General features: G+C 41.0%; 1 protein-coding gene across 1 annotated transcript; it reads right to left on the bottom strand.

Moving 5' to 3' along the window:
- BEND3 (BEN domain containing 3) lies at window positions 1-27763 on the bottom strand. The gene is made up of 4 exons (XM_075864213.1): window positions 27504-27763; window positions 6736-6788; window positions 3663-3862; window positions 1-2365 (listed from the first exon to the last, which is right to left on the bottom strand). The coding sequence occupies exons 2-4, from the start codon at window positions 6776-6778 to the stop codon at window positions 146-148; spliced, it is 2463 nt and encodes an 820-aa protein (XP_075720328.1). The 5' UTR covers window positions 6779-6788; window positions 27504-27763; the 3' UTR covers window positions 1-145.
- Window positions 27764-27937: the final 174 nt, after the last annotated feature.

Consider the following 27937-nt stretch of genomic DNA (forward strand, 5'->3'; position numbering starts at 1 on the left):
ATGCAGTCAGTCTCACATTATGGAAAAGTACTAAAAACAGTCCTACACCTGTAATATCCAGAAGACAAACATGTTGAAGCAGCACTATAAAATTTCTACAAAAACAATTAGAATATTTTACGAACAGTTTTTCTTCAGCAGGTGTTTATTTGATTTTTGTAGCTTTTTTAAGTATATCACATTTTTTTCTGTTTGGGCGTCTGCACCTTTCATCAATACTAGGAATACATTCGTAATGCCATACTTCCTCCATCTTGTCCACAGGGTACACCGCCTCCACATAATGTCGAATTAGCCTCAGTCTTACAGGATCAAGCTGCTTCTTATTGCATGCACCTGAGTGGTTATATTGTAGCCTTAAATTTTCTGGAGTAAACAACTCTGAAAAAAGTCTTACCAATAGCCTGGCAGCAAAATTTCCAACAGAAAGACTCTGCTGAACAATGTCCCTAATTTCTTTGTCACTTAAAAGGTACACTGAAGGCACAGGAAAGTCTGGAGGTGGAACCGCAATCTTATCTAGTGGTATTTTACAAAAGTCCTTTGTGCTACGTTCAGGAGGGAGAGGTGGTCCTTCAACTAGATCTCTGTATCTTTCGGTGTTTAAGTCAAAAGATGCAAAGTCTCGCCCCTCAGGCATTGGAACGTAGACCTTCCTCTGCTGCTGGTAAGATCTCCTTTGCTCAGTATCCCTTCGTCGACACCTCTCATCCAGCTTTCCTACAAATTCCAGAGTCCAAACTCTATCATTCTTTGCCCTGGGATAAAGTATTTGAACATAATGTCGGATAAGTTTTATGCGAACAGGATCAAGCGGTTTCTTCCCTAGTGATCCACTGCAGTTATATTGTTTTCTCAAGTTCTCATGTGTGAAAAGTTCAGGAAACAAATGAACTAGAAGTCGTGAAGCAAAGTTTCCAATTGACAAGCTAGTCTCATATATATTTTTAATTTGCTCTTTGCTAAGCAGGAATTGTTTAAAAGGGACCTCAAAGTCTGGTAGCGGAATGTTAACTTTATTGAAATCAAATGGAACGAGCCAAATTTTCTTAGATCTCCTTCCCGGCTTTTCAGTATCTGCACCGTCTTCTATCTTTACAACGGACAAATCATCGGGCAAGTTTGACTCAAAACAGTCATCCCTGGCATCATCACATTCACTGCCATCCATAAATATGCTTTCCAGCTCATCATTTATTCTATGCACACACTGCTGCAGCCAAACTTCTTCTTCTTGTACTTCTGGAAAATAAATCTCTGTGTATTGGCGGATCAGTTGTAATCTGTGTGGATCTAGAGTAAAACCTTCAGGGTCTCCAAAATACCGGTCTCCAAATTTTCTTTGGCTAAATATTTCAGGAAATAATCGATGAAACAAAAATACAGCAAATTCACCTGCAGATGAAGCCTCTTCTAAATATTCACTTAGGTCCTGTGAATTGAGGGCATACTCGGAGACAAGGGGATTGTCCCTCTCCAAACTGCCATTTTCCAACTCATTATTTTCAACAAAGTCAGCGCTTTGACTTGGCGAACTTTCCAAAAAACTGGGGGTCTGCATTCCATGGTGGGTGCTTTCCATTTCTCTTTCAGCCCAAAACCTATTAAAGAAATCATTTACCTGAGGCAAGACATCAGCTTGCCACACAGTATTGTTCTTGACAGAGGGATAACACGCTTCAACGTAGTTCCTGATCAACTGGAGATGAAGTGACTCAAGTTCATTTTTACTGAAGAATCCACAAGTGCTACAGTTTCTAGGCAATGCATTACTTCCAAAAAGCTCTGGAAACAGTTGAACCAATAACCGACATGCTAGATCGCCTGCGGAGGTACTCTGATCCATTACCTGCTTTAGCTCAGCGATAGTTAGCTGATACTCAGGCGGTGGATGAAATTCTGCCACCATTTCAAGTGGGCTCACTTTTTTCTTTATTCTATTTACCTCAAGAGACAGAAGGTCAACTTTACTGTGGAGCTGTGTCATATTGGAATTAAGAGTGTTGAGGGTGAAGAACATTTTTTGTATTAAAGAGTATACGTTTGAGTCATCACTCATTGGTGGACTCATACCATTGCTGCTAGAATCTCGTTTACGCAAGTCAGTAAATATGCGAATATTTGAAGTGCTGACCTGATTTCCTCTGTCATAAATGTCATTAGAGGACACCAGATCCGATGTTATAGGATTTCTTTTCTCTGTGATTTTATGGGAAATCCCATATAAAGGTTTCTTATAAGATAAAGTAAATTCATTGAACATTTCCTCTCCTTCATCCGGAGAAGCATTATTGCGCTCAGAATTATTTCTTAACTCCAGGTTTGAAGGTTCAGACTCTCTGTTTTTTATGTATGAAAGCAGACTCTAAAATGCAAAAGATATGTAATTAACATACATGCGCTAGATATGGGAGCACTAAAGTATGACAATATAAACATGAGGTAAGAGTGCATGATTCTACAGTTGATGAAATTATATAAGACATGAAAAATCAGAACATGTTGAAAGTAGAATTAAGGTCCATTTGCCCCAGCCAATATGGGCCGTGAATACAGGTGCCGATCAACGAGACAGCTCTTTGATCGTTTGCTTCTTTCACAAGTTGTTTATGGATGGGGACGAGCAGTCGTTACTATGATCACTCTTCATCATGCATTTTCATCATGTCGGCAGCACCTCTCCCTGTTTACACAGGGAGAGGTGCTGCCGACAACGATGATTTTTATTGCTGCATAAACTATATGATCAGCTGATGAATGAGTGTTTGCTCGTTTATAGGCTGATCATTGCCCTGTTTACAGAGGGTAACGATCGGGAAGGAGCGTTTATATGAACGCTCATTTGCTGTATCACTGGCCCGTGTAAAAGGGCCTTAAGTGAAATATAATATCTGCTCAATATGAGAATGGACTATACATACAGAATACATTATATACAGGTTAAGCAATCTAGAATCATTTGTGTCAGTGATTCAGTGTGTCCCTTCACAACACATTCCTCAAGGGACAGAAAAAAGATTTTACTTTAATATACAAGGAATTATTTTACATATGTCTTTGCAAATCAGCCATTTCCCCCCTCTTTTCTTCCAACAGACCTGTCCGCAAGTCTGCTGCAAATTTTCTTCTGTATACTTTTTATTATTCATTTAGTTTCTGTGTACCTAAAGCTCCTAAGCTGTTAGAGGTCCTTAGAGAGTCAATGTTGCCTAGCGACGGCATGAGAGACATGCGCTAGGCAACAATGCTTATTATAAATGCCGTTAAGATCGGCATTTACAGGATTATGCCGCCTAGAACCATGAATTTTACGATGGCACAATCAATCAAACATAGTTCTATTTTGTGTTGATCTGTTCCTGCATTCACACTGGCCCTTATCAATACAATTGTTCGGAAAATGGATTTATGATAATTGTCCAGTGTAAAGGAGCCTTTGCTTTTAGAACATCCTGTTTTTTTTCTACTACCCTTTATTAACCCAATTTAAACTTAAAGGTTTGTTTCCTTATTAGACTTATGGCACAGCCACAGAGGACAGCCATTCTGAAGATAGGAGCAGGTCCAAGACATCTTGTAGATATACCATAAATGTCTAGTATTTGAATACCCCATAAGTACAAAAGTAAAACTAGCTTTCCCAAAAAGCCAGTTTTAATCACCTCTGGGACGACTCGTCTTTTCTTCAAAATTGTTAAAATTTCAGCATCATTGCTTGAAGTTTCAGATATGTTATGAACTTGTTTCCGTTTACTGGACTGACAGTTCAGGGTACCTTCTGGAATTAGCTTCCGTACAGAAGTGGAACGGGAACAAACCAGTCGATTCTCTTCTCCTGATGATTCCACTTTTACAATTTTAACTGTAAGGTTCAGAGAACACTGACATCAAATAATGAATATTTACGAAGGTATACAAAGCAGGTGACAGTAATTCTGCAGATGCTAGTCAATATAAGGTTGCAGTCACATGCGGCAAATTTGTTGCAGAAATGTTCTGCGACTGAAACTCAGTTTAATTTATCTGTTTTTCATTCAGATGAATGTAACGGATTTTCAGTTGCAACAAAATCTGATGCATATGACTGCACCCTTACTCTCTAAGGTGAAGAAAAGAAGGAACAGATTAAGGTCTCCCCTGAAGTAAATGAGATATAAATTACATTAAATAGCTTATTTCTAGATCTTATTAGTTAACATAAGGCTTAGGACACATGTAGTGCACGCTGTGCGGCTGAGGCGCAGCTAAACACCAAGCCATACCGAAGTATACCCTAACAAAGAATATGGTCAGACAATCGTAGGTTTCTTCAAGGGCAATGATGGTATCAGTTGTGTGTCGTGGCTATGCGTCAGCTATATGCTGTATCCGTCATGGCTACGTGGTTTCTGTTATAAAGGGAAACCACAACGCATGTGTTAATTAATTAGCCAAATTATTAGCTGCTAATCAAGAACCATCTTTTAAAGACATTAGCCAGTGTACAGCTTTCTGTTCCTCTAAGGCCGAATTCAGACGAACGTGAGGAAACTCTGACGGCAGTTTTTCACGTCAGACTTGCCCACGTGCGGGTTCCGTTTTCACTGATCCCCATACTCGTTGAGGGATCTGTGGAAACGGAACAATATAGGACATGTTTTATTTTTCAATGGACCCTTCAAACGGTCCGTTGAAACAACGGCCGTGTAAACGGCCCCATTGAAATACCATCGTCCGTGTGAGGCCATGGTTTGAACGGCCGTCACACGGACGTATACTACGGTCATCTGAATTCGGCCTAAAAAGGTGTAGTCACACGTGGCAGATTTTGTTGCAGAAATTTCTGCGATTCAAAATGTGTTCCATTTATCTCATTAGAACTTGTAGAAATCCATGCACTTGCTGCAGAAACAACCAAATTCAGATGAATGGAACGGATTTTCAGATGCAGAAATATCTGCAACAAAATCTGCAGCGTGTGACTACACACTTATGCTGGCCATATACTTTAGGCTACATTCACACGAGCATGTCAGATTTGCGTGCGCAAAAAACGGACCGTATTTCCTGAATTTCATGTCCGTGTCCAATCAGTGTGCTTTGCGTGTGGCATCCATTTTTCACGTACGTAATTATCCTCGGCAAGCACTTCCTTTTTTTATTTCTCTGCATTTCTTTAGCGATTGATGTGTGAAACACGGAGAGCACACGGATGTCGTCCGTGTGCTGTCCGTGTTTTTCATGCATCCGTAGACTTCAATTGGCGACAACGGACCAATATAGGACATGAAGTGAGTTTCACGCAACGGACGCTCGCTGCGTGAAAAATCACGCATGTCTGAATAGCCCAATTGACTTGTTCGTGTGCGGTGAGTTATTTCAACTGACAGCACAAGGATGCGGAACACGCTCATTTGAATGAGCCCTAAGATAGCTGTCAGCAGTCTCCTTCAACTCCTGCATAAATATGCTCGGTTATATCAGTTGAGAGTGCATGTTTATTTTAACCCCTTATTGATCAGCCCATTTTGAGCCTTGAAGGACCAGGCTATTTTTTTTTCTCGTTTCTTCATCATCGTATTCGAAGAGCCAAAGCTTTTTTATTTTTCAGTCGATGTATGTAGCAGTATGAAGCCTTGTTTTTTGCGGGAGTTGTATTTTTCAATGGCACCATTTTGGGGTTGATATAATTTATTGATTAGCTTTCTAAATAGATTTTTTGGGGTACTGTAAAAAAAAAGCCAGCAATACCACAATTGTTTTTAGCCTTTTTATTATTTTGGTGTGGTTTACGGTCCAGTAAAAATAACTTGTTAACTTTATTCTACAGGTTGGTACGAAAAGTTAACTCTTTACATTTTAGTACTTTTGAACAAGAACAACATGTTTTATGGGGGAAAAAAAAAGTCATTTTTGTGTCTCTACATTCCAAGAGAAATACATTTTATTTTTCCGTCGACTTATCTTTATGAGGGCTTGTTTTAGTGGCACAGGTTGCCGTTTTTATTGTTGCCATTTGGTAGGGTAGCATAAAAAAGGGAAGCATAAAGTCACTGACAGGTTCGATTTAAAGTCGTACCTGAAACGACAATTATCAGCTATCCACAGGAAAGGTGATAATGGTCTGATCGCTGGGGGGCCCACAGATCACGAGAACAGGGGTCCGGAACCCCCTGTTCGACCGCAGTAAAGAGGACATTGAATGGAGCAGGAGTCGAACCTGCACGCTGCCACTCTATTCAAAGTCTATGGAAATTACGGAAAATGGCAAATACATCGCTCGGCTTTTTGCGTCAGTGCCATAGACATTGAATGGAGCGGTGAGCGCATGCATGACCACAACTCCATTCAAGCTCCCCTTCACTGCTGGGGGTGCATTAAGAAGGAACATGGGGTTTGTCGATCAGACAAGGATTGTCGATTCCAGTCAAATTCTTTAAGCCATGGCAGCATCAAAACAAAGATGCAATACAGAGATGGGTAAGATAATAAAATTTTAAAATAACTACTTCTGAACTATGGTGACATCACTTGGTGAGCATTCAAACACATATAGGTACATTTCTGTCTTTTTTTTTTTTTTTTTTTTTATAAGCTTGGAAAAATCTTTTAAGAGAACTAGGGTTCTTGCTCTCTAATGTATCTAATCTCATTTGTTTGAAATTTTAAAACTATGTAAAGTACCATGGAAGATGATCGTGCTATATATGAATAAACATATTATTAGTAATAAACTGAAGTAGTATGAGGACATACCTTCAGTATCATCATCCTCGTCTCGGAATTCAACTGAATTCATTTTGTTTTTTCTGTATAAGAAAAACAAAAATATCATTAACACCAAGATAAGTTTAAATCACCATGCCATATATTAGTAAATCCGGTGTTAACACAATAGCCACAGTCCAGGATTTTTTTTTATTTTTTTTTTTTACATACATAGTTTTTTGTATTCAGTTGCAGTGGCATTTAAAAAAAAAACAGTGATTAAGGTAAGCGCAGCCACATCATTTTCTGAGAAGATAATTCTGACAACATGTTATCTACATTATGCTGCCCTCAGGACTGTTCTCTTGTCATTTACATTCAGCGGACGCTGTATTATAACTTCTTTTTAGCCAAAATGCTGAAAATGGACAGTTTTGAGAGGGGCACATTTAAGATGCCATTTCCAAAGCAGTATAACATGCTGGTGATTTAGTGCCCTTATATCTAGTGACAAGTTCCCTTTAACACTGAGTGCCGCGGATTTCTTGTATCTCCTGTTGTGACCTTACACGGTCTTCTGCGGGCTCCATACCTCAGAATCATATACGGAGTGCCGACCATACCAATTAGTCTTGATAAATAAGGCCTGAAGTATATTAAAAACTAGATGACCTCTATAGTTACATTTTAGCTACCGATGCCTTCTGCAGCTAGAACGTAACTATATGTGTTAGTCTTTTACCCCTTCCCACTGCAGCCACTTTTGACCTTCCTGACAGAGCCTCATTTTTCAAGTGTGACATGTGTCACTTTATGTGGTAATCACTTTGGAATGATTTTACCTATACAAACGATTCTGAGAATACACATTGTTCTTTATGTCAGAGGTAAAATTTGGTTGATACATTCAGTGCTTATTTGTGAAAACACAAAAAAAAAAAAAATTTGAAAATGTGCAAAAATTAGCATTTATCTAAATTAAGACAAAATATACCACACAGAATAGTTACTAATTAACATTTACCATATGTCTGCTTTATGATGGCATCGTTATTTGAACATGTTTTTATTTTTTCTAGGATGTCACAAGGCTTATAAAAAAGTGTAGCAGAAATTTCTCACATTTTCCTGAAAATGTCAAAAGCCTTTTTTTTTAGGGACTAGTTCTAAAGTGGTTTCAGGGGCACATACATTAGAAACACCCCATAAATCACTCAATTTTAAAAACAGCACCTCTCAAAGTATTCAAAATAGCATTTAGAAAGTTTCTTAACATTTTAAGCGTTTCAAAGGAATTAAAGCAAAGTGGAGGTGAAATTTACAAATTTCTTTTTTTTTTGCAGAAATTCCATTTTAATCTATTTTTTTTCTGTAACACAGACGGTTTTATCAGAGAAATACAACTCAATATTTATTGCCCAGATTCAGCAGTTTTTAGAAATATCCCACCTGTGGCCCTAGTGTGATAATGGACTAACACAGGTTTCAGAAGCAATGGAGCACATAGTGGATTTTGGGTCTTCTTTTTATTAGATATTTTAGGCATCATGTCAGGCGTGAAGAGGACTAGTGGTGCCAAAACAAAAAGGAAACGCCCCAAAAAACCAAAACCATTTTTGGAAACTACACCATCTAAGGAATTCATCTAAGGGGGGATTCACACGAGCGTGATTTGGCAGCGTGTAGGCCGCGTGGTTTTCGCGCGGCACGCAATGCCCTATAGAAGTCTATGGGGCAGTACACACAGTCCGTGTATTTTGCGCAGCGTTTGTTCGCTGCGCAAAATACGCGACAGGTTCAATAACTCTGCGTATTTCACGCATCACGCACCCATTGAAGTCAATGGGTGCGTGAAAACCAGGCAGGTCACACGGAAGCACTTCCGTGCGAACCGACTGAAACAGAGCACGAGCTGTCAAAAGGATGAATGGAAACAGAAAAGCACCACGTGCTTTTCTGTTTCCAAGCATCCAAACGGAGTGTCTTTGCGAGGAGCGAACCCCGACAACCGAAGCTAACGTCACCGGGTTCGGCCAAACTCGTTTTGGCCGAACCCGGCAAAAAAATTTCCGGTCCGCGACGTCGGGAGACATTCACTGTGCATGGTGATGAAAGAGTTAAACTGTTTCAGCACCATGGACAGTGACTTGCGATCCCAAAATACATGAACCTGTAAAAAAAACGAAGTTCTAACTTACCGATTACTCCTGTCTCCTTCCTGCAGTCCGACCTCCCGGGATGACACTTCAGTTCAAGTGACAGCTCCAGCCAATCACAGGCCAAGCACAGGCTGCAGCCAATCACAGGCTGCAGCGGTCACTTGGACTGCCGCGTCATCCAGGGAGGTGGGGCCCGATGTCAAGAGCGGCGCGTCACCAAGGACGCGTCACCAAGGCAACGGCCGGGAAGTTCTCGGTAAGTAGGAACTTTATCTTTTTTTTTTACAGGTTTTTCGCTGTTGTGTTCGGTATTCACTGTCGAGGGTGATGAAAAAGATTTAGCTCTTTCAGCACCTTGGACAGTGACGGGCGTCGATAAGCCTCATCTCTATGATGCCGGCTGCGCGAAAATCACGCAGCCGCGCATCAGACACGCATGACACACGCAGCTGTTTTTGCGCTCGCAAAACGCCGCGTTGTTTGCGCGCGCAAAAACGCAACGTTCGTGTGAATCTGCCCTAAGGGTGTAATGAGCATTTTCATCCCACAGGTGTTTCATATATTTTATTAGAATTGAGAAGTGAAAATAAAAATGTAATTTTAGCAGCTTTAGCTCAAAATGTTTGATTTTCAACAAATAAAGGATAAAAAAAACAACCCCAACATTTGTAAAGCAACTTCTCCAGAGTATGGAAATACCCCATATGTGGTCATAAACGGCTGTTTAGGCACACGGCAGGGCTCAGAAAGGAAGGAGCGCCATTTGGCTTTTGGAGCGCAGATTTTTCTGGATTGGATTCTGGGCGCCATGCCGCATTTGCAAATCCCCTGAGGTACCAGTACAGTGGAAACCCCGGAGAAGTGACTCCATTTGGGAAACTACACCCCACAAGGTATTCATCTAGGAGTATAGTTAGAATTTTGACTCCACTGTTTTTTGCTGATTTTATTAGAATGGGGTTGTGAAAATTAGAAATGATTTTTTTTCTCACTAAGACGTAGTTTAAACTAACAATTTTTTATTAGGAGAAAAAGCACCCTAAAATTTGTAAAGCTATTTCTTCCGAGTACGACAATACCCCATATGTGGTCATAAACTGCTGTTTGGGCAGACGGTAGGGCTCAGAAGAAAAGGAGCGCCATTCGGCTTTTGGAGTGCAGATTTTGCTGGATTGGATTCCAGGCGCCATGTCGCACTTGCAAACCCCTGTGGGACCAAAATAATGAAAACACCCCAGAAGTGTCCTAATTTTGGAAACTACATAGGTTACATAGTTATGTAAGCCAATGAATACCCACAGAAAGGATATAGTTCAAATAGTGCAAAGAGAGTAATCATCTAGCTATAAATCAAAATTGCAGACTATATAGATGCCAATATGTTAGAAATCCTTAGTATTGACCAAGATTACCTTGGTGCGTCGATCAAAAAATTACCATAAGACACTACAGTGAAAAAATGATCAACTTAGGCACGTAGCAATGTAGAGATATGAAAATATATAAATTTTATTGAATAAAAACATTAACAAGTTAAAAGATGGAATAAAAGAGGAGTCACACAATAATATTGACGTCAACCTGTGCTAGACCAAGTATGAATAATTTGCCAACAATTATAAGCTGGTAACAGACATGATATTCAGCAACAACAAATAAGGTAAGTCGAACAGAATGTCAAAGACATATGAGTTTGCTGAATGAAAGAATGGCGATTTGGTAAAGGTGTAATAGGATAAAAAATGCTGATCATATATAATACGCCACAGGAAAAAGGACTAGTGTGAAAATGCTGAAGACCAAGCTAGTTACAGTCAGAAATACCAGAGTAAGGTTACTGACTAATGGAAAGAAAGTATATGGCTTACATACCAGTGGACATCGTGACACACAAAGGAGACGCCTACACCCGACGCGCGTTTCGGCAACTGCCTTCGTCTGGGGGTGTAGTGACTTAAGGCTACATAGTTAGTACAGTTGAAAAAAAAGACACGTCCATCAAGTTCAACCAAGGGATGGGAAAAGGGAAGGTAAAAATTTCTACACATAGGAGCGAATATTTTTTTGTTCTAAGAAATTATGTAAGCCTTTTTTAAAGCCATCTACTATCCCTGCTGTGACCAGCTCCTGCGGTAGACTATTCTATAGTTTCACAGTAAAGAAGGCTTGTCGCCTCTGCAGGTTGAACCTTTTTTTCTCCAGACGGAGGGAGTGCCCCCTTGTTTTTTGAGGTTTTACATGGAACAGAATTTGACCATATTTTTTGTATGTGCCATTAATATATTTATATAAATTAAATCAGGTCACCCCTTAGTCGTCTTTTTTCAAGACTAAATAATAGGTTTCATTATTTTAATCTTTCCTCATAACTTAGATTCGCCATGTCCCCGATTAGCTTCGTTGCTATTCTTTTTATTTTTTCGAACTCCTGGGCATCCTTTCTAGGAACTGGAGCCCAGAACTGAACTGCATATTCTAGAGGAGGCCTCACTAATGCTTTGTAAAGTGGTAATATTACATCCTTGTCCCGCGAGTCCATGCCTCTTAATACACGACAATATCTTGCTGGCCTTTGAAGCAGCTGATTGACATTGCATGCTGTTATTTCGTTTATGATTTACAAGTACACCCAGATTCTTCTCAACAAGTGAATCCGCCAGTGTAGCTCCCCTAGGACATATGATGCATGCAGGTTGTTGGTACCCAGGTGCATAACTTTACATTTATCTACATTAAACTTCATATGCCAAGTGGATGCCCAAACACTTAGTTTGTTTAAATCCGCTTGCAATTCACGAACATCTTCCATAGACTGAACTATATTACATAGCTTGGTGTCATCTGCAAAAATAGAAATAGTGTCATTAATCCCATCCGCTATATCAAATAAAGAAGCAAAAAGCACGGCGCCACATAGTGCAGGTCAGCAGGACAAAAAAAGAGTAGAGAACGTAGTTAATATGCTCACCACGTGGAGGTTGGTAAAGGCAATAGGTAAATCCACTAGTGCTGCTGCCAGGATCCGAGCCGGTGAAACAACCGGTCACCGCTAATTAGAACACATGGGGAAAATGAAAAAAAGATCCTATAGGGCGCTGCTGCATGGCTGGAGTGAATAATCAGTAGTAGTAGGAAATATATAAACAAATATTTATTGAACACATGAAGGGCTACGCGTTTCAACACTGAACTAGTGTCTTCCTCAGGCCGTTAAAAACATATACAAAGGGGTTGCTTATATACGTGTGGATATTAAACAAACAGGAAGGAAATAAGGATCAGGGGGGGGGGAGGAAGGTCAAAAGGTTAAATATGACGTCATGGATAACAGGTGTATCAGAGGACAATCTTGAAATAAATCGTTACCAAACAAATCATTATATGCCCAGGGGAAGAAAAAACGAAAAACGATATATAAATACACAAATAGTTACAAACAAAATAGTGAGTCATTCAAACTCAATATTTAAAATAGTGAGTAAACACATGCACACTGTAAAATGCAATCAAAAGCCGGAATCGGAAATAGAAAAGTATAACGAAAGAAGGAGAGTCAATTACATTAAATCGTCAAGAAATATATATATAATATAATAATAATAAATCTATCAAATTGTCAAAAAACATTATAAATAAAACATAATATATATACACATTTATCAAAACATATATACATTTATCAAGAAAGGAAAGGAAAGTACATATATATATATATATATATATATATATATATATATATATAGAAACACATGTATATTATTAATGCAATACCTATGAATGGTTTATATCCCCAATACTAAATCATTCTGATTAAACGATATTAAAAATAAAAAGGGAGGTGTCACATATATTTTTTTACTATCCGACATTCATATGCGCATATACTATGCATTTTATTATAATAGTATCATTTATAATAACCCGATTGTTGCTCATAGATAGTTTATATTTCTTTACCCCTGGATCGCTATCAATATTCTGCACTTTGCTAATAGCCCTTTGATATTTCGTTGGTAATGGAATATCACCATTGAGGGCCACCTAGACGACACAGACACTTAAATACGGCACACTTTTAGTGCTGTTGTTTTTCTGTTTATCGACAAAGTTATTTTACAGCATTTTTTCTAACATTAATAATCAATTATTTACATTGAAGGTTGATTTGCATGCTGTCAATAGTGATAGTACGGTAATGTGAACTGTCTTCATTATTTATTAACAATCAAACAACTGATGTTTTTCCTTAATATAAAAAATTTGTATATATAATAGATTCCAGATCCAATTCTTTTCATATTCATAGTTTCTCACTTACTTTTTTGTTTGCCAAATAGCAACAGATAGCTATTTTAGTGTTCTTTCTGATTGTAAAATCTCATGTTAGATCGTTTTGGCTACCAGTGACACCTTGCGTTTCTGTACACCCGTTTTTTGTATCCGATGGTTTTAACATTTTTATACATTTTTATCCCTTTATTTTTAATATCGTTTAATCAGAATGATTTAGTATTGGGGATATAAACCATTCATAGGTATTGCATTAATAATATACATGTGTTTCTATATATATATATATATATATATATATATATATATATATATGTACTTTCCTTTCCTTTCTTGATAAATGTATATATGTTTTGATAAATGTGTATATATATTATGTTTTATTTATAATGTTTTTTGACAATTTGATAGATTTATTATTATTATTATATTATATATATATTTCTTGACGATTTAATGTAATTGACTCTCCTTCTTTCGTTATACTTTTCTATTTCCGATTCCGGCTTTTGATTGCATTTTACAGTGTGCATGTGTTTACTCACTATTTTAAATATTGAGTTTGAATGACTCACTATTTTGTTTGTAACTATTTGTGTATTTATATATCGTTTTTCGTTTTTTCTTCCCCATGGCATATAATGATTTGTTTGGTAACGATTTATTCCAAGATTGTCCTCTGATACACCTGTTATCCATGACGTCATATTTAACCTTTTGACCTCCCCCCTCCCCGATCCTTATTTCCTTCCTGTCTGTTTAATATCCACAGGTATATAAGCAACCCCTTTGTATATGTTTTTAACGGCCTGAGGAAGACACTGGTTCAGTGTTGAAACGCGTAGCCCTTCATGTGTTCAATAAATATTTGTTTATATATTTCCTACTACTACTGATTATTCACTCCAGCCACGCAGCAGCGCCCTATAGGATCTTTTTTTCATTTTCCCCATGTATCCTCTATATCAGGGGTCTCAAGCAAGCGGCCCGCTAGTATCGGCTCTGCTCCGAGACTCTGGAATTCCCTGACATCGATGTCCACATATGAACAGCGATGTCTGGGGCTTCCCCAGAGTCGGAGTCCCGTGCAGAGCGCTAGTATAGGCTCTGCTCCGGGACTCTGTGGAATTCCACGCTGCGGAAAAAAAAGCAGCGTAAATGTTAATAAATTAATCTGTGGAGCGTAATTCTGATTTTAAAAAAAATAATATGTTTATTGACAAAGTTTCTCAATACATTGGTCATCAAATAAGAACAGTAGCAATCTGCGAGATATCACATATAGGATATATCAATAATCAAAACATATCAAAACCCCCCCACCCAAACTTCCCGCCCTCCCAGCACAGTCCCGTAACAATAACCTATGCCCTCAGCTAGTACCATAAAATCGTATAAGCCAAGGAAATAGCCATGACAGATTTGGTCTCCCCAGCAATTCACAGTCATCCCCACAGTATACTACGGAATAGGTCTCCAGTCGCTCACTATATGTCGCAGTCCAACTGAAACATGACTCGGAGCATCTTATTATACATACGGCCTCTTTCTTTGAAACAGTTATGAACTCCAGCACTTCCACATATACCAAGCACTCCCAACCACCCCTTATACTAACATTTGTAGCTTAAGCATTTCCTTAGACCCCAGCCCTGAGCATTAGATCCACTTACCCCATTGTTTGTCAATTTTTTTTTAATATTCCCGCTCTTGGAATATATTCTGTGCTCCATTAAGATGGTGTGGTTTATTGCTCTGGTGATTTCCCCCTGTGTCGGCAGTTCAGCATCTAACCAATGCCTAGCTATCGTACATAAGGCCTGATTTACACGAGCGTGTGCGTTTTGTGCGCGCAAAAAACGCAGCGTTTTGCGCGCGCAAAAGGCACTTGACAGCTCCGTGTGTCATCCGTGTATGATGCGCGGCTGCGTGATTTTCGCGCAGCCGCCATTATAGAGAGGAGGCCAGTCGACGTCCGGCACTGTCCAGGGTGCTGAAAGAGCTAACTGATCGGCAGTAACTCTTTCAGCACCCTCGACAGTGAATTCCGATCAAAATATACACCAATCTGTGAATAAAAAAAAGACGTTCATACTTACCATGAACTTCCTACTTCCTCCAGTCCGGTCTCCCGGCCGTTGCCTTGGTGACGCGTCCCTCTCTTGTCATCCGGCCCCACCTCCCAGGATGACGCGGCAGTCCAAGTGACCGCTGCAGCCTGTGATTGGCCTGTGATTGGCTGCAGCTGTCACTTGGACTGAATTGTCATCCCGGGAGGTCAGACTGGAGGAAGAACCCGGGAGTTATCGGTAAGTCAGAACTTCTGTTTTTTTTTACACGTACATGTATATTGTGATCGGAAGTCACTGTCCATGGTGCGGAACAAGTTTAACTCTTTCAGCACCGTGGACAGTGACTGTCTCCCGACGTCGCGTACCGGAAAATTTTTTGCCGAGTTCGGTCAAAACGAGTTCGGCCGAACCCGGTGAAGTTCGGTGCGCTCATCTCTAATTTGACACTCCGTTTGGATGTTTGTAAACAGAAACAGCTCTTGCGCGAATCACGCAGTTCGCACGGAAGTGCTTCCGTGTGGCATGCGTGGTTTTCACGCACCCATTGACTTCAATGGGTGCGTGATGCGCGAAAAACGCACGATTATAGAACATGTCGTGAGTTTTTCGCAACGCACTCGCGCTGCGCAAAATTCACGCATCGTCTGCACTGCCCCATAGAGTAATATAGGTGCGTACGACACGCGTGAAAAGCACGCGCGTATATTACGCTCGTGTAAATGAGGCCTAACTATGATGCTAGGAGCCCGGCTCCCTGCACTGAGTTCGGTCCGGGACTTCCGGCCGAAATACCTCCGTCCATTACGGACGTTAATGTGCTCGTGTGAACCCAGCCTAACTGGTTCCATGAGGTCGCCTAGATTTTTTGACAATAGAACTTTGTATGCCAGGGAGATCAATACCTTAGACCCATTCGCCTGTGCCATATGTTCCAACACTCCTAATGCATGAATCTCCAGATCAACCGAGTTAGATTGCGTCTGTAAAGTATGGATCTTGGTAAAACATAGTTTGCTCCAGTTGAAACTCATCTTTCAGTTGTTGAACGGATTTCATTGGGTCTTCTTCGTATAGGTGACGGAGTTTCGATATGCCCTTACAATCCAACCTGTGCATGCCCTCTAGGCTGTACAATTCCCACAAAACCGGGTTATTCCATAAAGGAGTATATTTAGAGCACTCTCCTACACCTAGCAGCTGCTTGCATTGCTGCCACACTATGTACCAGGAGCAAAGTCAGCCTATGTCTAAACTACTCTCCTATATGTATGGGCCTCTAGCGAGTTTCCCCCACCCCCAAATACGACAAGATATGAGTACTGGACCCCCAATTTTCAGTGTCATGCCATCCCTTAAAATGTTGACATTGCGCAGACAGAAAATAAACCCACGCATTCGGCAGGGCCAAACCTCCCTTCCCTTCTGGAAGTTAAAGTTTCTCCAAGTTAATCCTAGGAACCCCACGTTTCCACACCAAGTCCCTAAAAAGGTTATTCAGCCACCTGAACCAATGTTACGGAATCCACACCGGGGAGTTATGAATAGCGTAAAACACCTGTGGCATGATGGTCATCTTAATTAGATTGGTGCGTCCCATCACCGAAAGAGGGAGCTTGGTGTGGAGCAGAATTTAATTCCGCAGCATATGAATTTATGGTGCGTTTTTGTTGATTTTCTGTTTGCCGGTTTTCCCCATTGAATTTAATGGAGATGCAAAACCTGCAACAGAAAGCAAAGTGTTGTGACTTTTGCAGCGTATTCACAGCGATTACACTGCAAAAAACGCAACTACGGAAAAAATAAAATTAATTATACTTACCCCGAACGCCCTGCTTCCTGCAGTCCCGCCTCCTGTCACTGGCTGCAGCGTCACATGGCCTGCATTGTCATTGTAGGAGGCTGGACTACGATCAGAGAAGAGGGAGGGGATAAGTATCGACGTTTTTTTCAAGCACTGCTTACCGCAGTTAAAATTCAGTCCGAAAAATTGCACCACAATGTGGTGCGATTTTTCAGACAGAATGTACTTGCTGGCCCCTTGGTCAGGCACACTGAGTGATTTTTACGCAGCCTATCCAACCCATGAGAACCCGGCCTTACAGTTTGGGGAATTTTGCTGGGAAGTGTTGTCCTGGTATAATACAGGCAACCTCGCTTCCAGCAGATATGTTTGAGTCCTCCCCTTCCTGACTCCCAAATATTAGGGAGTTGAAAAATCGCCTTTGAAAAAGAAAAAATGTTCCCCCTTGATCTGCACATCTACGTATTTTTTTATCTTGACGTATGGGAGCCATAACTTATTACATTTTTTTCATAGACGTAATGGTATGAGGGCTGTTATTTTGCGGGAAGAGCTGTAGTTTTCATTGGTACCATTTTGGGATGCATGCGACTTTTTGATAACTTTTTATTCCATTTTTTGCGAGGCAAAGTAATAAAAATAAAATTAAAAATTCCTGCATAGTTTTTTTTTTATGTGACATTCACTGTTCTATATAAACTACATGTTAACTTCATTCTGTGGGTTTGTAAGATTATGGCTATACCAAATGTATCGTTTTTATAGGCTTTACTACTTTTACACAATAAAACTTTTTTTTTTTTAAATCATGTTTTTGGAATGCCATTCTGAGAGCCCTAACTTTTTTGTTTTTCTGTCTAGAGAGCTGTGAGAGGGCTTGTTTTTTGCGGGACGACCTGTAGTTTTTATTAGTACAATTTTGGAATACTTGCCACTTTCTTGGAAGGCCAGGTGACCAAAAACCAGTAATTCTGGCATATTTTTTTATTTATACAGTATTCACCATGAGTTACAAATGACATGTTAACTTTATTCTGTGGGTTAGCACGATTCCGGCGATATTAAATGTACAGTTTTTTTTATATTTTACAACTTTTTGCCCAATAAAATAACTTTTTTGTTAAAAGCCATGTCGCCATGTTCTAAGAGCCATAACTTTTACATTTTTTCGTAAACGGAGCTGCGAGAGGGCTTGTTTTTTGCGAGACGAGCTGTAGTTTTTATTGGTACCATTTTTGGATACTTGCAACTTTTTGATCACTTTAATCCAATTTTTGGAAGGCAAGGTGACCAAAAAAACAGCAATTCTGGCATTATTTCTTTGTTCTTAAGGCGTTCACCGTGTGGGATGAGTCTTTTTATAGTTCAGTCTGTTACGGTTGCGGCGATACCAATTACGCATAGTTTATTTTATTCCAATAGTAAAAGACTTGATAAGAGAAAAGGTAATTTTTTAAATTTATTACTCGAAACTTATTTTTTTTTTTTACACTTTTTTTTTTTGTCCCACTAGAGGACTTGAAGGTCCAACTGCCTGATTGCTATTCTAATACATTGCACTACCGGCTATTGCAATGCAATAGAAAAGTCAATTTGACACTGAGAGGCCTAATAGACTTCTGTATTTGGCAGACCAGGAGACTACGCTATGGTTTCCGCAATGGTAATGCAAACGGAAGCTATGGTTTCCATCCGGCTTTCCGTTCATTTGTTTCTCCGATGGAAAGGTCGAACGAAACCCATGAACGGAATCCCGAGGCTGATGTGAACATAGCCTAAGGCCACATTTACACGAGCGTGTGCGTTATGCGCGCGTAAAAAACGCAGCGTTTTGCGTGCGCAAAAGGCACTTGACAGCTCCGTGTGTCATCCGTGTATGATGCGCGGCTGCGTGATTTTCGCGCAGCCGCCATCATAGAGATGAGGCTAGCCGACGTCAGTCACTGTCCATGGTGCTGAAAGAGTTAACTGATCGGCAGTAACTCTTTCAGCACCCTCGACAGTGCATTCCGATCACCATATGGAGTAACCTGTTTAAAAAAAAAAAGAGGTTCGTACTTACCGAGAACTTCCTGGCCGTTGCCTTGGTGGCGCGTCCTTGGTGATGCGCCTCTCTTGACATCTGGCCCCACCTCCCTGGATGACGCGGCAGTCCATGTGACCGCTGCAGCCTGTGCTTGGCTTGTGATTGGCTGTAGCTGTCACTTGGACTGAATTGTCATCCCGGGAGGTCAGACTGGAGGAAGAAGCCGGGAGTTATCAGTAAGTCAGAACTTTTTTTTTTTTTTTACACGTTCACGTATATTGGGATCGGAAGTCACTGTGCAGGGTGCTGAACCAGTTTAACTATTTCAGCACCCTGGACAGTGACTGTCTCCTGACGTCGCGTCCCGCAACATTTTTTGCCGGGTTCGGCCAAAACGAGTTCGGCCGAACCCGGTGAAGTTCGGTTCGCTCATCTCTAAGACACTCCTTTTGGATGTTTGTAAACAGAAAAGCACGTGGTGCTTTTCTGTTTACATTCAGAGTTTAACAGCTCTTGCGCGAATCATGCAGTTCGCACGGAAGTGCTTCCGTGCGACCTTCGTGGTTTTCACGCACCCATTGACTTCAATGGGTGCGTGATGCGCGAAAAACGCACGATTATAGAACAGGTCGTGAGTTTTACGCAACGCACTCGCGCTGCGCAAAATTCACGCATCGTCTGCACTGCCCCATAGAGTAATATAGGTGCGTACGACACGCGTGAAAAGCACGCGCGTATATTACGCTCGTGTAAATGTAATAGCGTAGTCTACCTTTTTTCGCGTTATACCGCGTCCACCAGCCTGACGGAGGCCAAAAGGACACTTTTGGCTTCTGTTGGGATAATATAGACTAATGGATACGATTAGCTTGTAGCATTCCCTGGCATACACGCTAAGTGTACATCAAAAACATGATGTGAACCTTAGGGTATGTTCACACGGCCTATTTACGGACGTAATTCGGGCGTTTTTGCCCCGCATTACGTCTGAAAATAACGCCTCAATAGCGCTGACAAACATCTGCCCATTGAAAGCAATGGGCAGACGTTTGTCTGTTCACACGAGGTGTATATTTACGCGCCGCTGTCAAATGACGGCGCGTAAATAGAGGCCCGCGTCAAAGAAGTGACCTGTCACTTCTTTGGCCGTAATTGGAGCCGTTATTCATTGACTCCAATGAATAGCAGCGCTAATTACGCCCGTAATTGACGCGGCGTTCAAGCGCCTGCACATGCCGGTACGGCTGAAATTACGGGGATGTTTTCAGGCTGAAACATCCCCGTAATTTCAGCCGTAACGGACGCCCTCGTGTGAACATACCCTTATTATGTTATCCCAGATTCCTCCAGCCCCAGTAAAAAAAAAAAAAAATATAAGCTTGTTAAAAAAAATTAAATAATCTAAACACTCACCCAACCCACCCGCACTGCCAAGGACCATACTTACAAGGATGCATTTTACATGGACCCATATAATAATGCGTCCAGATCAAAGAATTTATGTTAGATCAAATCCACACTAATTATTACCGGTCAATTTTTTTGTCTCCCTAACTAAGCCCCTACCCGCTCTGATGCCTACAATAAACATTTCTGTACATGGGTGCTTTGGGCCCGTTTACAGATTCCACATACCACATAAAGGCAGATGGCATGCTAAAAAAAAAAAAAAAAAAAAAGGGAGTGGGGATTATTTTGTGACATATGTTTGTCTGGTTAAACTAATTACATTAACCCCTTAAGGTCCAGGTCATTTTTAGTTGTTTTCCTTCCTGCTTTTCAAGAGTGCTTTTTTTTCCATCTGCATAGCTGTATAAGAGCTTATTTTTTGCGGGACGCATCCTTTAATGTACCATATAATGTACTGAAGAACTTCAATATTTTGTGTGGTGGAATGGGAAAAACAAAACATCAGTTTCCCCATTTATTTTTTAGGTTTTCATTTGACAGCATTCACCTTGCAGTAAAAACTACGTTAACTTTATTCTGCGGGTCAGTAGGATTATGGTGATACCGAATTTAAGTCGTTTTTTTTAAAAAATGTTCAGCTACTTTCACAAAATAAACACAATATTATTTGTTTTATGTCGCCAAATTCTGAGACCCATGACACAAATTTTTCTGTTGGTGGAGTGGTGCGAAGGCTTGGTTTTTTTGCAGGGTGAGCTGTAGTTTGGGGTACATACGACTTTCTGGTCACATTATTCCAATTTTTTTTTGGGGGAGGGGCGAGGTGACAGAAAAACAAAATGCAATTTTAGTTTTCTTTTATGGTGTTGTTTTGGATAAGTATCAGTATATAGCAATAGTTCAGACTTTTACAGACGCGTCCATACTATTAGACTTTTTTCATGGTTTATGTTATTGTACAAAAAAAAACATGGCAAAACATTTTTATTTTACTTTTAATATTTATGTTTTTGTACATTGTTGTTTAAACTTTTTTTTTATTAGTATTTATGATACAATATTTATGCATTGCTGTGAATTGTACTTTAAAACTAATAGTTTCCTACATTAGGAGGCCTAAGATGCATCAGCACCCCGCAAAAGATGGTCGCGGGAGATGGGATGACAGAGGGGGCCCCCTCCCTGTCTAAGGGCTTAGATTCCACTTTCAATAGTGATTGCGGCATCTAACTGGTTACACGGCCGCATGGGAGTTATCCCTGATGCAGGCCATTGGAGCACGGTGTCAGCTGTAATACATAGCTGACACCAACAGTGCCCACTCCATACACCCCCCCCCTTCCGCTATAATAACGTACCGATACGTCATGATCCGGGAAGGGGAAGGTATTAAATTACAAAAAGTAAAAGAAAAAAAAAAAAAAAAAAGACGGAAATCCCCCCCCCCCCCCCACTTTCGTCTATATAAAATTTAAAAGTTAAGATTCTGGTTGTGTTTTGATATCACATTAACTCCTTAACGACCGCCCACCGTCTTTTGACGGCAGGCAGTGCAGGTGCTTGGTCTACAGCAACGTCTTTTGGCGTCGCTGTAGAAGAGGCTGATGAGAGCTCCTGTAACTTACAGCTCCTGATCTTAGAGCATCCTACTAAATACAGCTGGGGTCGGAAAACATTCCAACCCCAGCTGTTTAATCCTTCGATCGCCGCGGTCCGTGACTACGGCAAGATCAACGGGAACTCCCGTCTTTGTATTTCGTCATCGGAAACCCGGTGACATGATCAAAGACCGGGGAATCCCTCTGCAGTCAGCTCTGGGGACTTAGAAAGGACCCCAGGGCTGTCTGTTCAGTAAGCCTGATGTTCGGGCACACTATGTGCTTCCGTAACAGCACTGCCTGTGTCATAGTGACAGTGTAATGTATTAACATATAAGAATATGCTAATACATTACAAGTAAAAGATAAAGTTGTAAGTAAAGTTATCCCTTAATGGGATTAAAAAATAAAATAAAAAAAAGGAACTAAAAATAAATAACAAAACATTCCCAAAAAATGGTCATTATTGTGCATAAAATATATTTTATTGCCCCTACATTAAATAAAAACAAAAAAACGTACACATAACGACCGTAATAACCTGAAGAATTAATTAACAAGAAAAACTATGCAGAGAATCGCTTTTTCCTATATTCACACCGTAAAAATAAATTGTTTCTACAAGGCCATGTCAATGGAAAAATAAAAAAGTTATGGCTGCTGAAAGGCAGAGAGACAAAAACTGAAAAATTCAGCTGGTCATGAAGACCTTTTCAGGCCCGGTCATTAAGGGGCTAAGGCCACACCTGTGCAGCAAAAATAAATAATGATTTTGCCCACAATTTAACCCCTTTCGGACATTTGACGTATGGGTACGCCATGGAAAGCTAGTGCTTCCTGCATTTAGCCGTATCCATACGCCAAATGCTTGGCACCGGCTCAGAAGCTGAGCCGGTGCCATCATCGCCGGATATCAGCGGTATCTTACAGCTGACATCCGGCTGTAATGGCGGGGACCGAAATTAGCTTCGATCCCCGCCATTAACCCTTTAAATGCAGCGCTCAAATGTGATCGCTGCATTTAAGGTGTTTGCAGCTCATCGGAATCCCAGCAATGAAATTGCGGGGGTTCCGGTGGCTGCAATGGCAACCGGAGGCCTAATACTGGCCTCCCGGTCTGCCTAGCACGGAACTCGGTCAGGACCCGCCCGGCGGTGGAGCCTGATCGGCTTCCGCAGCCGCCGGCAAGTTGGCGCCGGCAAAGGAGCTGATCCGGCGTCATCAGCGGTGGAAGTCAGCTGTATGTTACAGAGGACATCCACCTGTAATGGCAGGAACCGGAGCTAGCTCCGATCCCTGCCATTAACCCGTTCGATGCAGCGATCGATCGAAAGCGATCGCTGCATCTTAGCAGTTGCTAGCAGATCTCCAGCCCTGACAGGCAATCAGGACTGGCGACTGCTGCTATGGCAAAAAGGAGACACAATGGCCTCCTGCTCTGCCATTACGGAAGCCGATTAGGCCCCGCCGGGAGGCGAAGCCTAATCGGCTTGCTGTCAGTGAATAACTGACAGATCTAATACATTGCACTACGTAGGTAGCGCAATGTATTAGAAAAAAAAAATCTGATAGCTGGACCTTCAAGTCCCCTAGTAGGACTTGAAAAAAAGTGTAAAAAAAAAAAAAGTTAAAGTTTTAAAACATAATAAAAGTTTCAAGTAATAAAATAAAACATAATCGCCCTGTTCCCTTATCAAGTCCTTTATTTTTAAAAAAATAAAATAAACCATACGTATTTGGTATCGCCGCGACCATAACGACCTGAGGTATAAAAATATATTATTTAGTGCACGCGGTGAACAGCGTAAAAAAAAAAAATAACTATACCAGAGTTTGTGTTTTTTGGTCCCTTTGCCCTACAAATATTGGAATAAAAAGTGATCAAAAAGTCGCACGTATCCAAAAATGGTACCTATAAAAACTATAGCTCGTCTCGCAAAAAACAAGCCCTCACACAGCTCCGTCGACAAAAAAGTAAAAAAGTTATGGTTCTCACAACTTGGTAACAGAAAAAATACATTCTTTTACAAAAGTAATTTTATTGTGCAAAACGTTGTAAAACATAAAAAAGTTCTATAAATGAGGTATCGCCGGAATCGGACTGACCCGCAGAATAAAGGTAACATGTAATTTATAACGCGTGGTGAACGCGGTTTAAAAAAAAACTATGCCAGAATTGCTGTTTTTATGTCACCTTGCCTCCCAAAAAAATAGGATAAAAGGTGATCAAAAAGTCACATGTACCCCAAAATGGTACCAATAATAACTACAGCTCGTCCCGCAAAAAAACAGCCCTCATACCACTACGTCTATGAAAAAATAAAATTAGTTAAGGCTCCAATAAGTCAGGAAATAAAAAATATGCAGTTGTGCAGCTCGAGGGGAACATTTCTTCTGTTTCAAGAGGCGATTTATCAAGGCCCTAAAATTAGGGAGCCAGGAAAGGGAGGGCCCAAACATATCTGCTGGAAGCGAGGGCACCCGTATTATACCAGGAAAACACTTTCCCAGCAAAATTCCCCAAACTGCAAAGGTGCGGAGTGTGGACCGAAAGGGACATAAGAAAGGATGCCATATATCAGTGCGACACTGGCCTGTGCAGAAGGGATTGCTTCACAGCGTAACACACATCTATGGATCATTTTATTGTTTTTTTTACCCCATTATTATACCACCTGACTTTGCCCCTGATATACTCTGCCCAGCTTACATGTACCCCCAAATTATAAATGGAAACATCAGCAATACTCAAACAAATCTACTACCAAGCAAAATCCGTTCTCCAAAAGCCAAATGGCGCTCCCTCCCCTCTGAACCCTACAGCGTGCCCAAACAGCAGTTTCCTTCCCCATATATGGCATCGCCATACCCCGGAGAACCCTTTTAACAATTTGTGGGGTGTGTGTCTCCAGTGGCATAAGCTGGGCATGACATATTTGCCACTGAAATGGCATATCTAGCGAAAAATATAAATTTTTAATTTGCACCATCCGCAGCGCAATCATTTATGGAAAAGACCTGTGGGGTGAAAATGTTCACTACACCCCTAATAAATGCCTTGAGGGGTGTAGTTTCCAAAATGGGGTCACTTTCTTTTTATTATTTCACATCTGAGCTTCTGCAATTGTGAACCAATACTTTATAAATCACCAAATTAGGCCTAAATTTCACATGGTACTCTTTCACTCCTGAGCCTGGTCGAATGTCCAGGCAAAAGATTAGTATCACATGTAGGGTGTTTCTAAAATCGGGAAACACTGCATAATAATTAGAGAGTGGTCTTGTTATGGTGGCACAAATTTGGCACCACATATTGGCATATCTATGCAAAAAATCCAATTTTCACTCTGCAAGATCGCGTGCACATTAATTTCTACAAAACCCCTGCATGGTTAACATGCTCACTACACCCCTAGGTGAATGCATTGAGGGGTGTGGTTTCCAAAATGTGGTCACTTCTGTGGCGTTTCCACTGTTTTGGTCCCACAGGCGCCCAGAAACCAATCCAGCAAAATCTGCACTCCAAATGGCGCTCCTTCCCTTCTGAGCCCTGCCGTGTGCCAAAACAGCAGTTTATGACCACATATGGGGTATTGCCGTACTCGGGACAAATGTTGCGTTCTTTTTTTCCTTTATTTGTTGAGAAAATGAAAAATTTTGAGCTAAAGCTGCGTCTTATTGAAGAAAAAGGATTATTTTTTTTTCACTGCCCAACTCTAATAAATTCTATGAAACACCTGTGCGGTCAAAATGCTCACTACACCCCTAGATGAATTCCTCAAGGGGTGTAGTTTCCTAAATGGAGTAACTTTTTGGGCGTTTTCATAGTTTTGTCCCCTCAGGGGCTTTGCAAATGTGACATGGCCTGCGCAAACCATTCCGGCTAAATGTGCTCTCCAAATATTTCTCTTCTAAGCCCTGCCGTGTCTCCAAACAGCCATTTGGGATCACATGTGGGGTATTGTTTTACTCGGGAGAAATTGCTGTACAAATTTTGCTGTGCTTTTTCTCCTTTAGTCCTTGTGGAAATGAGAAAAAATTAGCTAAACCTACACTTTCTTTGAAAAAGATTTGAATTTTCATGGCCTACTTCCGATAATTTCATTAAAAAAACTTGTGCGGTCAAAATGCTCACTATACCCCTAGATAATTTCCTTGAGGGGTATAGTTTCCCAAATGGGGTCGCTTTGGGGGGATTTTCACTGTTTTGGCACCGCAAGAGCCCTTCAAACCTGACATGGTGCCTAAAATATATTCTAATAAAAATAAGGCCCCAAAATCCACTGGGTGCTTCTTTGCTTCTGAGGCCTGTGTTTCAGTCCATTACCGCACTAGGGCCACATGTGGGATATTTCCTAAAACGGCAGAATCTGGGCAATAAATATTGAGTTGCGTTTCTCTGGTAAAACTTTGTGTTATAAAAAAATTGGATTCAAAATTAATTTCTGCAAAAAAATATGAAATGTGTAAATTTGACCTCTACTTTGCTTTAATTCCTGTGAAACGTCTAAAGGGTGAAAACATTTTCTAAATGCTGTTTTGAATACTTTGAGGGGTGAAGTTTTTAAAATGGGGTGACTTATTGGGGGTTTCTAATATATAAAGCCCTCAAAGCCACTTCACAACTGAACTGGTCCCTGTAAAAATAGCCCTTTGAAATTTTCTTGAAAATGTGAGAAATTGCTGCTAAAGTTCTAAGCCTTGTGATGTCATAGAAAAAAAATTTTCACAATTAAATACTGAACATATCGAGCAAATTTTGCCAGTAACAAAGTCTAGTGAGTCACGAGAAAACAATCTCAGAATCGCTTGGATAGGTAAAAGCATTCTGAAGTAATTACCACATAAAGTGAAACATGTCAGATTTTAAAAATGAGGCTCTGTCAGGAAGGTCAAAAGTGGCCAAAGCGGGAAGGGGTTAAAAAACAAAAACTATTCCCCGTTTTCCAAAAGTTTACATTTTGCTGTGGACAATAAGGATTCAGAAGGACTTGGTCCTGAAAGGGTTATAAATACTTGTAGAAATGTTGATTATACAACAATAACAGTACGGTAACTGCTGCCAACTGCAGTCTGAATACAGGCTACTATTAGAAAAGGAACCAATCCCTCCTCTACCAATGACAACACTACAAAAGTTACTAAGCAGGCGTGGAGCTCCACACAGTGAGGGTGGAGGAGTCAGCTGATCACTCCCCTCGTGTTCTGCAGCGGTGGTTCGGCGGACTATGACGTCACAGCGGCAATGTGTAAGGTGAGCGCGTCAGGCGCACAATAGGAAGAGTCGGCTCCACGAGACGCGCTCTGTCGCGCCTCATCCGTGATTGTGAGTGATGAGATTATTCTCCTCCGATTGACTTATTGCTGCAGTCATTCGTAGAAGCACCAAAGTCGATATCTAGCCGCTCGCATATCCGCGTCACCTCAGTGTTTTAGGACGCGCTCCGTGCTCCCACTTACCTCACATGGAGACTTGTTTGCTGTGTATCTGCTGCGCGTTTATGTGTGTGATGCGGACACGTTTATAAAGGCGCAGTCTGAGGGGGGAGGGGGGTGTCTCCGCTTCTTGTCGGGTCCTTTTCCCACTGCCTCCCCCGGCGTGTCTTTGTGTGCTGCGTGTCCGTTCGCTCTCGCGTGACGTGACGGGTCTCCGTGTGTGTCATTTCCGCAGAAGGACACAGGGAGACCGAGGCTGCGGTTGGAACAGCCCCTGCCCTCTCCCCACTCAGGCACAGACGCTGCCAGGACACGGCGGGGGGTGGGGAATCACTTCTCAAGGACACAGTCACTCATGTGTTATCCACTGAAGGGTGAAAAGCGGCTCCACAGTAACATGCAGCCCTCACGTGACTTTCCTCAAACTTTTCCCTCACACAGATCTGTCCTGTCTACCT

Source organism: Rhinoderma darwinii, chromosome 4, assembly GCF_050947455.1.
Source record: "Rhinoderma darwinii isolate aRhiDar2 chromosome 4, aRhiDar2.hap1, whole genome shotgun sequence".
In the NCBI taxonomy this organism is placed as follows: Eukaryota; Metazoa; Chordata; class Amphibia; order Anura; family Rhinodermatidae; genus Rhinoderma; species Rhinoderma darwinii.

Coding starts and splice junctions, on each gene's coding strand:
- BEND3 (XM_075864213.1), bottom strand. CDS start 6,778: ATGAATTCAGTTGAATTCCGAGACGAGGATGATGATACTGAAG. Junction 3,863..6,735: donor CGAGGATGATGATACTGAAG/GTATGTCCTCAT, acceptor TGAACCTTACAG/TTAAAATTGTAAAAGTGGAA. Junction 2,366..3,662: donor AAAGACGAGTCGTCCCAGAG/GTGATTAAAACT, acceptor TTTGCATTTTAG/AGTCTGCTTTCATACATAAA.